Raw genomic sequence first — 17,631 nt, 5'->3', positions numbered from 1 at the left:
TTCCAGACTAAAATCTGTAGCTTTAAAAAATTCAAAACTTAAATATTAAAATAATACAGGGCCAACACACCAGACAAAAGTATAATGACAACTTATTTGTTACTATATCAAATATTTAATTGAAACCAAGAGGAATTTTACCTTCTTAAGCAGCAAAGGATGAGGAATAGACCAAAATGTGCCCAGGCAAGCACACACATACTCTCTCACTTTAATTTGGAGACTATTCATCTCCGTGGTACTTCTTTAAAGTCACAATTCATTAAAAGAAAAAAAATCAATAAAAATACACACACACATTTATATAAAGATCAAAACAAGCACTTTTTTTTAAGGATTAATACAATAGTGGTAATATTACAAAGGAAAGTAAGAAAATAATTACCATAAAAGTCAAGATTAGTGTGGTTACACCTGCAGTGGGAGGTGTTTATGATCATAAATAGCCACCCAAAGGAGTGCCTCTGGGATCTGCATTACTCCGTGATCATAACCTTGGGGGCAGTCACAGAGAGGTTCACTTTATAATATTCACTAAACAGTGTGCTTATGTTTGGAGCAAAAAAATATTTGTTAAAATCTCAAGTATGGATTTTTGGTGGACCATGGAATGTGAAGACAATGTAAGAGTTCATGTTTGTATTTGAAAAACACTAGAAAGAATACTAAGTTAAATAACCATATGATAAACAAAGAAAAATACAAAAAACTATACAAAATAGAAAATTTGTCATTTGTGAATAACTTAAAAAGCTCCAGAGGATTATGCTGACTCCATAAATAAACTTCTATTTCCCTAAACCATTCATTCATTCGTACCTTGGACTCCCAGATCATACTTACTTTACGACTGACTCCCTGCCTAAAATTCTATAGCATCAGTATATTAAAGACTGTTTCACTGTCACAGCTTGAAAATACGAACGTATGAGCTGAAGCATAAAGACAGATGCTCTCTTTGCCTTCAGAGAACTACTTTTCTCTACAAATAAGTCATATCCAAATATCACCATAAGTAGAAGGATCCAGATATCTTAAATGATTGCCTTCCTGCAGCTGGTAAGGGATAGACTTTTGCTTTTCTAGGTTTAGAAGAATCAGTAATTTAAAACTATTACAATGGCAGTAACAAAAACTCCAGTTTGGCAGAAACATTTAGTTTCAGAAGTATGAAGAAAATCAAATGATGACCCCCTAAGATTCAAGGAAAAATAACATTAAACAGCAAAAGCAATTCATTCAGAGAAGATGACATGATCCTTAAAACTGAATTCATACAACATGATATGCAGCACCACCAGGCTTCTGTTTTTATAAGTCTTTTTCAAACCTCTCAAGTTAAAATATAATTCATAGATAACACGAATAGTTACCTCTGACTTACTATGTAAAATAATTTTTAAAAAGGTTCTCTTCTCTCTTTTTCTGTGTCTCATACACACACAGTTTGATGGTAATGAATATTTTACCGTATTAAAACTCAGACTGAATTCATATTCAATTACCATGTTCTTAGCATCACTCTCTTATTTTTTTCACTGATAAACAAAGTAGTATCTCTTTCCCATCAGGCAAGTTATATGATTAAAATACTTTCCTAATTCTAATCTTTCATAGCTCTAATACAAAGGAAAATATCCACCAGCCTGGCAAGAAATACGTAAAAAACAAAATGATTCAGAAAGAAAAGTCAGCCAGAAGGAACCACCTTTAATTCAAATAGCTGCCAAAGAAAAAACAACTAACAACATGAATCCTAAGAGAGGATAATGCATAATGAGAATACACACAAGCGTTATATAAGCAAACACCACAGTTTATGATTAGCAACACTACTTTACTATCATTTTAACATGTAAACTACTTATCACAAAGACTAGTTCCTACCACTTTAAAACCATCCATAAATAAATAAAACCATAATTTTCTCGAACAAGTGATCTTGGTGTCTCTTCTCTCCCTTCCTCATTTTAAACATGTTGTTATAATTGTTAATGATTCTTTCTCCCACCACCATGTCAAAATCTCTTAGTCCTCTAGTCAAACACCTCAATTTTTGGCTACTTTCCATTCTGATTAATGAAGTATTCATCAGCTCCATGTTTCTGGACTCTCTCATTCAATCTAAAATTTTTTTTTTAATCCATTAACTTTCATCACCTGCTACTATGACCTCCCAATATTCTCTATTTTAATCATCTGTAAAAAATAATTACAACTCATTACACATTATAACTTTAGTCTAAATTAATGTCCATATAATATCTAGAATTAAACTTAACTGTACTTCAGTACTTCTCAAATCACTAAGAATATAAGGATGTAAGGTAAACAAACCACAAAACAAACAGGGCACATGATGACCTATTAGTGTAATGGCAATGTAAAATAATTTTTTATATTTTAACAAGTAGTACAGACTCTAAAACTTGCATGAGTGTCTAAAAAAGATTTCAAGGAAGTCTTGAAAACAGCTACTCTGCACACTCTTTCTTTTGTCTAAGTAGATGATAGGAAAGGTTGAGAGACTATTGTTTTAGGTGATTTTCACTAAAGACACAGATATCACACCCACATTCTGACCAGTTCTGGACAACTCTGGAGATCAGCATTTTTCTCCAATGAATTTTATCTGAGAAAAAACGTTTTATATGAGTAACCACTGTGACCAAACTATATACATAGTAACATGAACTATGTATCAACAGGAAAAATGAGTCCTAGTAAAACAAATGACATTTTACCCACAGATACATGAGTGATGAGGAAAGACAATCTTTAAAAGAAACTGGTAATATGACACCTAAGAGTATTTGCCTTCTAATCACGGTATATTCTAAGGTAGAAATGCATTCTGGTAAGGAGGCAATATAACATACAAAAATGACACAGAATTTCAAGTACAAAGAGGAATTTTGGTCTCAACTCTGCAACTTTCCATTTAAGTGACTTGGGCTAGGCTAGGCCACTTCCTCATCTCTAAAATGGACAAACAGTAAGATCCGCTGGATATGAAAGATTTGTAAACAATAAAGAATTATAAAAGTGTTATCATTCACTTATAGCTTTCAGACTACATCAATGTGGAATAATGACAAAAAAAAAAACTGTCTCCTAGTATCAGAAGTCTTTGAAATTTTAAGGTTGGCAAGAATTTTTTTCTTACTACTAATTCACAGTAAGCAGGTCTAAAAACTATAGCCAATAATGTAAGATACAGATTTTTATAAAATATCCATATTCTTTAGTTTTTATATTTAAAACTTAAATTTACATTTTAAAAGGGGGAGAGGCAGAACACTCTGGAACAACATATCGAATGAGCAGAAAGTTTTACTGAAGTTAAACCAAACAAGTGACAAATCAAAAATGAAGAGGTACAGTATACAAAAGTGTAAAAATCTAAAATTAATAGTCTTCCACTGCCAAAATCCACAATGCTGAACAAGCCCAAGAATAATTTGTTAGACATGTAAGAGAACTGTTTGACAATTTTATGTCATCACTTGCATTATAAAGCACTGGGATCTTGCTGCAATTATATACACTCCTCTCCATACAAACAGAAGGTAGAAATGAAGTAATTAAAAAACAAACATGATTAATTTAACTAACAAAGTATTTTCAATTACAGAAACTCCATACTAGTTAAAATTCACTGGTTAAATTTGATCTTGTAAAGTGAAGACCCTTTCAAAAAATTACTTGAACATTAAGCTTTCCTTGTCTTTTGAAATCAATTTGAAAAGGACAAAAGTAAAATGATAAAAGCACCCAAAATTAACCTTTATAAGTTTCAAAAATCTAAGGTGAATATCCTTATTTATCATTTTTGTTGTAAGAAAAATTCTCAGAAGCATCCTTAGATCATTCTCTACTTCTTATGCATATCAAATAAATTGCTCAGAGTAACATTATAAACCTGGAAAAAAATACTAGACGTCTTTAAACAAATTAAACTTTAGAGAAAGTAAATAAAAGTCCACAGCAAGTCTTACTATTTTGCTATTAAGTAGAAATGACTGTTTCATTATGTGGCTCCGTTAGTTATTAGTCATTTCTCTTAATCTTCATCCTTCTAATTCTTTGGAACAGTGTTTCAAACTGTCATAAATAACTATCATATGGTGCAAGTATTGTTTATGGAGACATAAAATAAAGAATGCTGATTTACTCATTTCACTTACTATTATCAAGACTTGAAACTACAAAATTGACAGGTAATACTTCTGTTTTTCACATGTGATACTCATGTGCTTGGCATATAAATGGTAGCTACTATGACTATTATTGCTAACTCAAATAATTACATTAAATGCTACAAATCTGAAAATTTCAATGATACTACTTGAATTATCAAATGCCTTTCTTCCCTTAAAATATTGAAAAAAAATATATATATATATGAGAAGTAACTGAGAAAAGATGAATAAAGCATACTCAAACATAACAACAGAAGCCTCTTACTCATGATAGATATTGGTAATCATTGGTGTTATGGACTGAATTGAGTCCTCCCAAATTTATATGTTGAAGTCCTGACCTCCAATATGACTGTACTTGGAGATAGGGCCTTAAAGGAGGTGATTAAAATTAAATGAGGTCAAAAGGGCAGAACTCTAATCCAACAAGACTAGTGTCCTTGTAAGAGGAAAATATAGCAGGAGTGTGTAAGCACAGAGGACACAGCAAAAAGGCCACTGTTTGCAACCTAGGAAGAAAGATCACATCAGAAACTAAACATGCCAGCACCCTGATCTTGGGCTTCCAGCCTCCAGAACTGTGAGAAGTAAATCTCTGTTATTTAAGCTACTCAATCCGTGGTATTCTGTTACAACAGCCCAAGCAGACTCATACCACAATTGGTTCATGGAATAGTCAGCAAAGCAGAAAAAAATAAAAATGTTCTGAAAATACAGTAAGCATCTTAGTTATCTTAAAAATATATATTAATTTATCCACCTTTTGATAAAGAATCAAGACCTATAAAGATTTCCAGATTTGGCTTCTGTAAAGTTACACAAGAACTTAAAAGACTCTTACAAAGCAGTTTGGGTACAAAAATCAAGACTGCATTAACTTTTGGCCAGCCTTTTATAGTCATCTCACCCATTCCCAGATCCAAGAGTCTTTTTTTAGTAACTCACTTTATCCTATCTCTCTACAATAATCAACTTAGTTTTTATAGAAATTACAACTTTATTCTTATATACTCACATTTTATTTGTCTAACAAGTATTTAATTTGATTACATAATCACCATTAAAAAACTGGCATAAACAGCTCACAGAACAAACCCAACAGACTCATGGTAAACAGACATTTCAATTGGTAGATGCAGAAGTGTAGAAATATAGTAGAGATCAAGCAACTCACCAGCTGAAAACACCTGACATATAGGCATCAGACATTGTGCCAGGAATGGCCAGTACTGATGAATCAACTGAGTGTGAAATGAAGGTTAGTTAAGAGATTTTCTACTGTATATCCAAATAAATGTTGGCTATTCAAATTTGTCCCTGTGGAATGTTGTCACTGTATCAAACAATTTGGAAACCACTCATACTTTTTTAAATGTTGAAGGATAAATCATCATTCTTGGATCAGAACAAAAAAAACAATCATTAAGTGACCTGTCTGGTATAAATGTGAGCAGCAAAGTCCACTAATACAATTTGAAGAAAAGCAAAGTGTTACCATAAAGCAAAATAATCTGCTTAACATTTTTCCTTAAATATAAATATAGAAGTTTCAAGGACATGCTGAGTAACTATGACATAAATGTGTAGAAGAAGCCATCCCAAGGGTATCTGTCATTGAATACTATAAACTTCTTCACTTGTTTTAAAAATGACTACTAGGGATTCTCATTTTAAGTACATCACATATACCTGTACATAAACACACACACAGATTGGACACCAAGCAACTACTTATATTACATTTAACTTAGCTTTCTGAAATGCTCTGATACTGGAGCCTACTAAGGTAAGTTTACTATTACATAGAAAACTCTGAACTTTATTCAGTAATAAAAATGAATCACTAAATTTCTTGCACAAAGAAGTAACATAAATGCAGTATTTTAGGAAGATTAGGTTAAGAAATAAGAACTACAGGTGTGAAAAATGAATAGGAGATAATTTAGGAGACTACCAGCATAAACTAAGGTATATGGTAATAAGGGTCTAAATTAGAGACAGATAGCAAATGGAAATTAAAAGAACCCAAAAACTTATAAAATACATGCAAAAAGCACTGTACAAATATCAGTTTTCATTTCTATGAAAGAATCTATTAGCTGTGAATTAGATGAAAAAAAATCAAATGCAGAGTAAAGGGGAGTATGACAAAATCACCAGGCAGAAACATCTTTTCTGCTCGTCCTATAGATTCAAAGCAAAGATGGGGCTCACACAAGTTTTTAGTGAATTTGGAAATGCTTTGTCACTCCATACAAGTACAACTCAAGGAGCATTCTGTAGATTTAATTAAGCTCCATTACCAGGCATTATTCATATCAATTCTGATCTGGATTTTTCATGTTATTACATGAAATAACAGATGTTTTGTTCTTTCTTCTCAAGTTTAAATTAATTGTGTGGGTGTGTGTCAGAGAAAGAACTCATGCTGGGCCTGAACAGCTGGTAGAAATTACTTTCTCCCTTATATCAAGTGACATTTCTGATTCAGTAGCCTACAGTCAAGTAGGTTCTGCTTTTGGAGAAAAATGTTAACTAGTAGATTACTAATTAGACAACAGTTTTTAATTAGTGCTGTCTTTATAACTGAGTTGGTGACAAGGATGTCAAGTAAAGTCTGAGAATGAAGGTCAACTTCTATTTCTTTTCTTCATTTTCTTCATCCTACTACCCTCTAAGCTGCATCAAATGCCGCAAACCTCTTGAATTTCTGCCCCTTCTTGAATTCAGACATATTTTTCTTTTCAAATCAAGGACTAACACTATCAAGCTCCATTACAGGAAAACTAGAAAACTCTATTTATAATTCTCCCAGAATTTATCTGAAAAATACTAGGATAATTTACCTCAAATTTCTTCACCTTTTCCATTGTTATCAAGCGCCTTGATGTGTGACTGGAAAGTTTCTGCTCACAGTTGCTAATGAGTTTCAGGCAAGGGTGCCAGGGTACCAATTCTTCAGTGTATCTGAAGAAAAAAGAGCTGACTGTTATGAACACTCACATGTGCACCCCACACAGGATCTTCATGGGGGCTATCCAGGCAGGCATGGTATGTCCTCCCACCACATGCTGCACCATTTTATTTCACATGTTAACTGTCCACAGAATCCATAGACAATCAGTAATTTTAAAAAGCAAAGTATTTTAATATTACCACATCTAAAAAAAGTAGTTTAACTTTTACCTGTAGAATGAGAATGAGAGAACACAGGTATGTTTCATTGAAGAATGTCAAACTTCAAACCACAAAAATTCAAGACAACGATTCCACCCTAAAGCATCCCACAAGAGCACATAAGACAGACAGAAATGCACTCAACAAAAACCCCTTGACATTCATGAGGGACTGATTCATCTGGAGACTTTTATAAATTCCCAAAGTGTAAAGTCCACTATGGCATATATTCTCCACTATAAAGTGCCCTTACAAAATTTTAATGCCATCCTGAGACCTCTATTAATAAAGGGCTAAAGTTATTTATAAGATTATTTAAAAAAAAACTACCACTAAAACACTACAGATAACATCAGCCCTCTGGTCACCTTAACCATGAAATAAAACTGAAGCTGTGATCATAAGCAGTGGTGACTGCTCCATGTAGCACACATACTATGTGAATGGAGATGATGACACTTAGAAAGCAGGACAGTCAGGCTGCAGTAGTAGTTCAGAACCTGATGTCTGACAGGTTGTTGGTATCAGTCTTGGCAGAGAAAACAGGTGACAGATGTGGCGGAAATAGCAGAGAAAGAGGCACACTAGAATGGGTGCCATTCAGAACACTGTGATGACCAGGTTCTGTTTTTCCTCTGCAATTCTTCATTCCTTTCTATATGGGAAATTTTAAGGATCCAATCCAAAATGAGAAAGGTGCCCATTAGCACTTCATGTAAAGGACCACCATCTCTGCTAACCTGTTCTAACACGTAAAAATTATCTACACTACTGCTCTTTTACTGACTTCTCCAGGTCTCTCTGACCTTAAACAAGCTCTCCCTCACTACTTCAACCACATACTCAAAACTTTCATCACCCACTTACCAAGCAACATTCATAATGCACTTAACTTTATTATCAGTGGAAAGAATTCTCTTGAAGTCATTCTCTGCCTCCTTCCTTTGGGCTTTCCAACAAGTAATGACCATTTCAGATTTCACCTTATCTAATAATTTTCTAATGTTCACTATATAGTCAGAAATGTTGTACTACTTCTTATAAGTATTAGTTGACGTCAAATTTGGATTGTTCGTACAAAACATTTTTGTTTTGAAGTTCCTTCAATATGAAGGAACACATTCTGTATCATGCTTGACAGACCAAAATAAAAAGTGGTAACAGAAAGAAGATACAGCCTTGACCTTAAGCCTAAAACAACAGGGTTTGTAGATGTCTGAAACAGTGTTTGTCAAACTTAGTAATATCCCTTTTCCAAAAGGGAAAAAAAAATTATTTCTTGGCAGAATTGACAAAGTATTTTTATTAAAATGTAACTTAAAAAATATACAAATATAAATTCCTTAGGCTTATATCCTTTACATAACTATAAAACAAAAAAATATATATAAACCAAAATGAAATGTACAATACCAATACAATTTTAATTGATATTTATGACATGAATACTATTAAACTGCTGAAACTAAGTCACCAGGCATTTAGCTTCACAGAAAAAACATGTCTTTATATGTTTTAGATCATCTTTACAACTTGAACATTGAGTTTAAGCATGAAGTAATATTGTTTGGGTCATCATTATCATTAACCAACTTGTTTTAAACCACTATTCTACTATACTAGAACCAACCAATTTAACAGTATACTCCCAAAATGCCATACTAAAAATTTAAAAACAGCAGTTAATAAAAAATTCTTTACTGTATATGTACTAATATATTTCAATGTACTGGCTGCAGGCTGTTATAGAAGCTATAAATCTGGCTTGGGCTATTCTGATGACATGATATGCTTGCTATCTTAATTCCATTTTTACTACTATCCTCCTACAATTTAAAACCTAAATCAGCCAGAATAGACAAATTCACATAGATAGGTAAGTAGCTGCTGGAGGCAGAAACAGTGGTAATTGCTTATGTGCATGGGGTTTCTTTCTAGGGTGATGAAAATGTTGTGGAATTAGATAGTGGTTGACGGTTGCACATCTTTGTGCACGTACTAAGAATCATGGAGTTGTACACTTTGAAAGGGCGACTTTCATGCTATATAAACTAAATTTCAATTTTTTTAAAAACGGAAAAATAATTGTGTGTATAGGTCCCTAGCTTTTCCATGAATCAGTTTTGACAATTACTCATGTCTCTGTGAATCTTCACACATCAAGCTATTTCCAAATGTCACCAGTTTCACCTCCCATTTGAGAAACAGATTTTGCACTGACTTCACTTACTGAAAACAGTTTAAGGACTCACTTTTTCCTGTTTCCTAAATAAGAGATGAAAAAACATCTTGTCACTGCTCTGAGCATTTTACATTTTACTACAATTAAAAGTTATCCCCAATGTAAATCAAAGCATTATGTTGTACACCTTAAAATGATGCAGTGACGAATGCCAATTATTTCTCAATAAAACTGGAAATAAACTTATCCCCAAATTCTACTTTGGGGCAGACTTAGTTATTATTTTTATCACGAGCAGTAAGCAGCTAGATTTCTAAAGGACATCTTTCACAAAGAACCAGTTTCTAATCACTTTGAAAGAGTTATCTGTAATGACAATTAGAAAACACTACCACATGGATATCTGGAACCTGGCCAAACAGCTACACTCAGTAGCTCAGTAACTCCTGTAACATCAAACACAAGTTGTTATCCTGTACAAATGAATATTATAAAGACCTTCAGGGTCACCTGCACGTACCTGATATTGCAAATAATAAGCCCATAAATACAGAGTAGAGTAACTTTATGTCATCAGTCTCATGAGTGACAAGAATAAGCTACTGTGGCAACACAGATGAAGAACTTATTCTGCTGAGAAGCACTGAAAAAGTATCACAGAGGTTGTGACAATTAACTCAGGCCTTGAGAGATGACTAGAATTTTACTAACTGAGGAAAGAAGAAAGAGTATATACCAAGCAATTGGGACAAAATAAACAAAGGTGAGAAGATTTAAAGTATAGAGTATCTTGATGCTCACAAAAAAAATCTAATATACTAGAGTCTGGGAAATCCAGACTAAAAGAAGAAAAACAGAAGTTTGTTGAGCAGCAGTTCCTTCAACACGATTTAATATGCCAAACAGTGTGAAAATCATTTTTCAATCATCACCCTCTGACAATTCTTCACAACTAAGCTTTTAGGTAGTATTTTAATTATGTCTTATACTTCTCAAAATATGCTGGGTTTAAAGAATAATACCTGAACTTATAATGGTTACTTTTAAACTTGAATCATATAACAGGACTTGGTTAAGTAAATTAATTCACTATAATGGGACTAAAAGCCTATTTTTACTATACCAAAAATTTTAAAGTCTTAAAATTAAGCTTTTCTAAGGTATAATTTTAAAAAGAATTCTGTATTCCTAGTCCAATAAAAAGCTACATTTTCAGTAGTACACAAACTAATTCTAAATTATTTAATTCAGAAACAAGAACATTATTTCAAACTTTTACAGATGACTTTAGTCTTAAATTCATTGTAAAACTGTCATTTTAAAAAGGTTAAGACTATGGATGATGCCTGCTGCAGAAGTGAAAACAGTTCATTTCCTAACAAACTCAAGACAAACTAGTTCATTATTAAGATAATACTTAGTAATAATAATTAATAATTCATTAAGATCACTTTAGGCTGAAAGCAAGGAGAAGCCACTACAGAAGTTCAGTAATGAACATCAGAGAACCTGGAAATAACTCTCCAGGGAAGAGTAAGTCAGGGAAGTAAATGCTGCAGTAGTTGTCCAATGTGCATGCCAGTCACATACCTACATGAAATCTGTCCCTTGAAAAAATATCTAAATTTAAAAAAGGTGATAAAAACATGTCTCCCTTTTCTACTTCTAAAATATTCTTTGGTTAAATGCATTTGGAAATTTCCCCTTGTTGAAAATTATTCAAGTTAAGAAGTCACTGAAGAGATATCTGTGGCCATGTGGCCATTTTTAAGGTCTTTAAAATACTAAAATTATAAAATTAGAAGGGATTCCAACTTTTAATAGAGAAAGGAATAAATAAAAGAACTACAAAAGATATTCTTAACCACATTTAATTTCAATTATAATTAAATAATCATCTACAAAATAGCGGGCGGTCAGAAATGCCAGAAAGTTAAGATACAAAAAGACTAATGGGGCTATTTCAAAAGGACAGAGGATCACCTCAAAGAGACTCCCATTGATCCAATCTGGGACAATCTAAGCAATGAAATAAATAATGATGGTAATAAGTTATAGCCCAATGAGCAACACAGGAATCCATGACTCCATACCAAAATAAATTGATAAATAAATGGGAAAGAGAGGAAAACTCCTCCTTACAGTAGAATAGCAACTTACAAATGCAGAAGAAATGATGGACCAGGAAAGTCATCATCATGGTGGTTGTCAACAATGGTATCAGTGTGAGTAGTGGTTTGATGAAGAAAAAGATACTGATATAATTTTATGGGTATAATCCCCCATAAAATACTAATCAGAGGAGAAAATGATGACTCACAGTAGAGGAACCCAAGAGAACAATATGACCAGATGACGTAGTTTAAGATCTCCAGCAGGGGCTGTGTGTGCCCCGCAATGCCGGGCACACACAACACAGCATCATTCTGTGGTATTCTGCCTAAGAGAGCTACCTGCACCTGGTCATAGAAGAAACACCAGATGGACCCTGGCTGAGGGTCAACCTTCAGAGTATAAGCCATGTACTCTATAAAACTGTCAAGAACACAAAAGATAAGGGAAGATTTAGGACATATTCCAGACTGAAGAGAATGACATGCTGGATTAATGCAGCACATTTTCCTGGATGGGCTGCAATTGGTAAAACTTGAATGGGGTCTATGAGCTGGACAGCACTGTTATCAATGCTGATTTACTCATTTCCAGACTTTGGTGGGGAGAGGGAAAGGAGGGCTGTTAATGGTAGTTTGACAAGAATGCTCTTGTTTCTGAGAAATACAATGAAGTATGTAGCGGGGGCGGGGCATCATTTCTGCAACTTCTCAAATAGTTCCGAAAGAGATTAATGGTAATGGGTATATGATTAATATAATGGGTATGGTAAGGAAGGTGAAATAGGTACATGTTAATAGTTGGATAATTTGAATGAGGGGAGAGAGAGAATTTTTTTGTACTATATTTGAAACTTTTCTGTAAGTTTGAAATTATTTCAAAATAAATTTTTTTAAATTTAGCATTAACCTTGAATTAAAAAGTAAGCTTGCTGCTGGAGTTCAGTTTGGTTAAGGAAGGAACCACTTTTGTATAGAAATAAATGTGCTCTTCCTTGAAAATACAAATAAATCCCACGCATCACTTCACATACCAGGTATCTGAGATCTGGCAGGATGTTACGTTAAATAGACATCGCATTGGGAACACAGAAACCAATTTGCTAGCTAGCTTTTAACTTAAAGGCAATTCATTTTACTCCTTGGAATTAGTTTCCCCTATTTCTAAAGTGAAGAGGTTAAATGAGATTATCACTGGTAACAAAATGTAAGGCTAAGATACCATAAGGTATTAAGGGGTCTGGGCCTAAATGTGTACATTCTTATAGCTGATAAACAAATGTGTGACTAAAGTTAAGCCATGGTAAGTTCCGATACAATGTTTGTAAAATGAACAACAAACACAGCACAGCTTCCTAGGCTGAGGGACCACCCATTCACAGAAAAGACAGATAAGTTAACACTGTTCTAAAATGCTTTTTGTACAATTATGTATAGTAAGTTCAGAAATGAATAAGAGATTTCTATGATTGAAGAAACTGCCAAATTTTGAGCATGACACTATCTTCCAAATCAAAAGATCTTTTCTTGCTTAAGACAGCTTGCCTTTCATTATTGATGTACATAGCTCTGTTTATAATTAATACTTACTGAATAATAAAACCCAAATCAATAATGTTGAACATAATCATGGCTTTAAATATAAGTACATAGTTTTTATTTTGGTATTAGCTTTTAAAAAAGATTTACTGCATTTAAGGTGATCATAATAGCCAATATATATATTAAAGCTAGTTAGTAGTAGATAGATCAATTAGTCAACTAAGTTGTTAAAAGTTAACATATATTTGTGGTCTGGCAAAATAGCTAATGAATAGCTATAATATATCAGGCACTGAGCTAAGTGTGGTGTACAACAGGGGTTGGCAAACCTTACCTCTAAAGGGCCAAATAGTAAATATTTTAGTTTTTGTGGGCCACATGTGTTTCTGTCACATACTGTTCTTTGTTTTTTTTTTTCTTTTTTAACAACCCTTTAAAAATGTAAAATCCAGTCATAGCTCAAGTGCCTTACAAAAACAGGCTGAGGACCATATTTGGCCCACAGACTGTGGTTTGCCAACCCCTGATGTAAAATAAAAAAGTAATAGCAATTCAATCAATAAAAGGAAAGGGCCTGTTTTATACACATTGTAAGTAAATGAAGACGATCCAGAAAGATTAAATACAAAGAAATTTTCCCTGAATACAATTACAGATAGGGAAAAAATTGTGCTAGATATACAAATACCATAAGAAAAAGGGAATTAAAAATAAAATAAAATAATTTAATATTACATACTCTGGTGTGTATACTGGTAACCAGTAGACGAGTCTTCCACCTAATACAAGGGTCTCTGCCGCAAAATTTAACAGGTCAAAAAACATATCACTCAGATGGTAACTCAAGGAAACAGGCACATGGCTTTCTGGACTAGACAAAGAAATCAAAATTTCAAAATCAGTAAAAAACTGAAGATTGTTAAGTGAATTTAAGAAAGGACATGCTGCTTCTCCACATTTAACTTTTACTTACCATTTTTCTATTACCTTTGGTATTTCCTTCTGTGAACCTGTTCTTCTTGTAGATTCTCTAATACCATATGGGGCTAGACAGAAAACACAGGTAATACAGATAGTCAAAAGTCACCTAATCATCAGTGAGGGGCAGATGGACATCATGTGCCTTCAGATATGACAGCCTAAGGACAGAACATCATCTATGCAATGTTCCAGCTAAGGATGCATAACATGAGGATCATTCTATTTAAAACACTGGGAAGGCAGGCAGGTCGGTGTTCTTCAAAAATGTCAATGTCATAAAAGACAGAAGGGTTGTAAAAGTGTTACAAATTAAAAGAGCCCTAAAAGATGATTACTAAAGGCAATGACTCATACTAGACTGGATACTGTACTAGAGGGGAACAAATAAAGAGGGGCTATTACTGGGTCAACTGACAAAACTGGATGCCAGACTACATATTGAACTATTGTACTGATTTATCAAAACTGATTAACAGTACTTCAGTTATTTAAGAGACTATCCATATTCTTAGGAAACATACACTGAAGTATAGAGGTAAAGAGCCACAATGTACACAACTTACTCTAAATTGATTGCAAAACTAAATTACATATTTTATATATACATACAGAATCAGAGCAAATAAAGTAGATTGTTAGTAGAAGTTACCAAATTTTCATAAAGTATATTCATACTGCCATTGTAATGTCTTGGTAATTTTTCTTTTGTTAGATCTGTAGCCATCTAAGCTATAAAAGAACTGAAGGGAGCTGAGATGAAAGGGTTGAGATACACTTGCCACTGTTTAAAGATTTCCTGCCAAATACTACTGAAAAGGCAGATCTACTCCTAGATAGGGTGCCTTAGAAGCCGAAGAACTCACAAGGAATGGAAAACAAGTTCTCATGCACATTCCTCAAGTTCAGCGGGTTCACAAGCCCAGTGGTTCATACAATCCCAAATTTCTTGTAACTCTAGAAAGGAGATGCCAGTGAAAACAAGCATTACAAAAACAAAAGCTTACACATGGAGAAATGTGTGACATCTAAGACTCTTTCTTTGAAATCTGATACCATACTGCAAATGACATTTCAGCTCCAGTTGGTATACTAATAACCAATTACAGTAAAAAAATAAAGCAAACATAAAAATGTATGCCTCAAGAAATAAGCTGAAGAGAAAAAGGGCTAACAATATATATATATTGTTTTATATATATATATAGTTGAAAAAAACAAAACAAACTCTTAGCTACTTAACTTGGTATCCTGCCCTATATTCATAATTTTTTTCCTTCTCACTATGTGAAGAGGTCGAGGTGGGGGAAATACTAGTACAGTTGGCATTTTTTGTGTGTTGATAAATTTAAATGTAAATGACTTCAGGAAACTAATCCTACTCCTACTTTTACATATAAATAACTTACGATCAGTGATTATTGCATCAAAATATGTGCCCTTCCTCCAGGAAGGTTTAGATGCATCTGAAACCAGGACATCAAGGTAATACTTCTCTAAACCATACTGACGAAGATTTGCCCTAATGTTTTCATCTGGTCCTCTCCATTTCTGGTTTTTCCTACTCGCCTTTCCTGAGGGAAAAGAAAAAGGAAGAAAGAAAATACTAAATCAAACAGAGCATTCTTATGTCTTGTTACTGAGCTAAAACTAATGTTTAACTCATTTACACCTACATTTACACAAATAAAACTTGCTTTCACTTAAAATCTTGATCTTCTTTATACAAATAAACTTGTTTTTATTTCAACTTGCTATAAAAATTATGACAAAAAAATATTTTAAACAGTAAAATGTACTGATGCCTAATCTTGTTCTGTCACCTTCTAAGCCTTAAAACATTCACTCAATACTTAACTGAGTTCAAAGCATATACAGAAGATAAAGAGTTAAACAGAAAACTGTTCCTTTTCCTCCAGCAGCAAACAGTCCTCTGTAGAAATAGTGATGAATCAGATGAAACAGAAATGAAGAGAGTTAACATGGGAAAATGTAGACCTGTAACTATGGAGAGGGGAGGCAAAATGGAGACATTACAGATGAAAAGTTACAGTGAAGGTTGAAGGAAGATAGTCAAAAGATCTAGTTTAGGAGATACAAGTGGTTGATGATACCATCAAGTAAGATGAGAGACCAGGAAGAAAACAAGCTTAGGAGAAAAATGAAATTTATTTCAGAATATCAGTCTTGTTCGTGAAGTAACTACAGAACATTCAGAAAGAGATATTCAGTGAGGTGGATGCCAGAATTTATACACTCAGGGAGTATCAGTATATAAACTTAAGTTACATTTCTAAGAATGAATGACATTTTTCCTTAACCTACGTGACAGTTTCACAAATGTTCTATTTTTATATACTCTTGTGTATTATGATCTACTCACAACAAAAACAAAACTTAAAAATCAAAAGGAGAAGAATAATATGACTCTGACAACATGCAGTGATAGGAGGTGTCAAAGAGAGATGCCCAGAAAAAAGCAGCATGTAAACACAGGTCAAAGAAAATTGCAGGTCCTTACGGAGACTGAGGTGGAACAAAGAAATAAAAGTACCATCCATGAGACACTGTCTAAGAAAACAAGGAGGCTTTACAAAGGTCAACACTGACAAGGGCCATAGATCTATGGCCTTAATAAGAATTTTCAGTAGGTGTGGAAGCGAGAAAATAGCAGGAGGAAGAGAGTTTGGCAAAAGGAAGAGGAAAACAAAGTGGTAGCTAGAGGGCCCTATAAGATGGATAGAAAACGGTTTGTATTTTTAAAGTAGGAGAAACTTGAGAATATTTGAAAATACAGTAAGAGATTAGAAGCATGGGAAATGGAGGACACATCTACCAGCATTTGGATAAGCCCTGAGGAAATCCTACCTCAATCAGAATTCTACTCAATTCCTCTGGCAGGTTATAATATAACTTTCATAAACAAAAATACAAATAAATTAATATATGTCAATTTCCTTAAAGTAAACATACTGCTTCTACTAAAAGCAAGCAGCAATAATTCTTCCTTAGCACTTTGTCTACTCTAGCATACTGCAGACAAATACTATCTTTTTCTGGTTAGCCCACTGAGGTGAACCTCATAAAATGTAACTCAGTTTCCTATGATACATTTTACTAAATTTTTGTAGTCAAGGTAGGTCATCAAGTACAATATAGCAAATTGCATCAGCAAAAAGAAAATAAAGTATAATAAATTCTCACCTATAAGAAACTTACACTGTGTGAGAAAAAGGAAGAGTGCTTTAGGCACTGATTCGAGTTACAATAATGGGATACCAAGATAAATACAATGTCAATATCATCAATTAAACTTGGCATTTTTAATAGTAGTCTGCTTTAAGAAAATATTTTTTCAGTTTGATTCAATTCCATCTAACCTCACATTCTAAATTTTAAAATATTTTCCAAAATTGCCTCAAAAGCAAGCAGAAGCTTA

At 33.4% G+C, this 17,631-nt stretch overlaps 1 protein-coding gene across 5 annotated transcripts in view; it reads right to left on the bottom strand.

Moving 5' to 3' along the window:
• Positions 1-17,631, bottom strand: part of TRMT11 (tRNA methyltransferase 11 homolog) — a 71,693-nt gene that overhangs the window by 20,354 nt on the left and 33,708 nt on the right. For 4 of the 5 annotated variants that reach the window (XM_036993819.2, XM_017676227.3, XM_036993826.2 and 1 more), the window contains 4 exons: positions 15,602-15,766; positions 14,188-14,260; positions 13,954-14,085; positions 7,049-7,169 (listed from right to left, as the gene is read on the bottom strand). In XM_036993819.2, the coding sequence (XP_036849714.1) occupies positions 7,049-7,169; positions 13,954-14,085; positions 14,188-14,260; positions 15,602-15,766 (491 nt within the window). Of the gene's footprint in view, positions 1-7,048; positions 7,170-13,953; positions 14,086-14,187; positions 14,261-15,058; positions 15,150-15,601; positions 15,767-17,631 lie in introns of those variants that run through there. The other variant, XR_012124216.1, reaches the window with a different exon arrangement.

Source organism: Manis javanica, chromosome 13, assembly GCF_040802235.1.
Source record: "Manis javanica isolate MJ-LG chromosome 13, MJ_LKY, whole genome shotgun sequence".
In the NCBI taxonomy this organism is placed as follows: Eukaryota; Metazoa; Chordata; class Mammalia; order Pholidota; family Manidae; genus Manis; species Manis javanica.
Note: the sequence above shows the minus strand (reverse complement) of the source record. Positions and strands in the feature narration are given on the sequence as shown.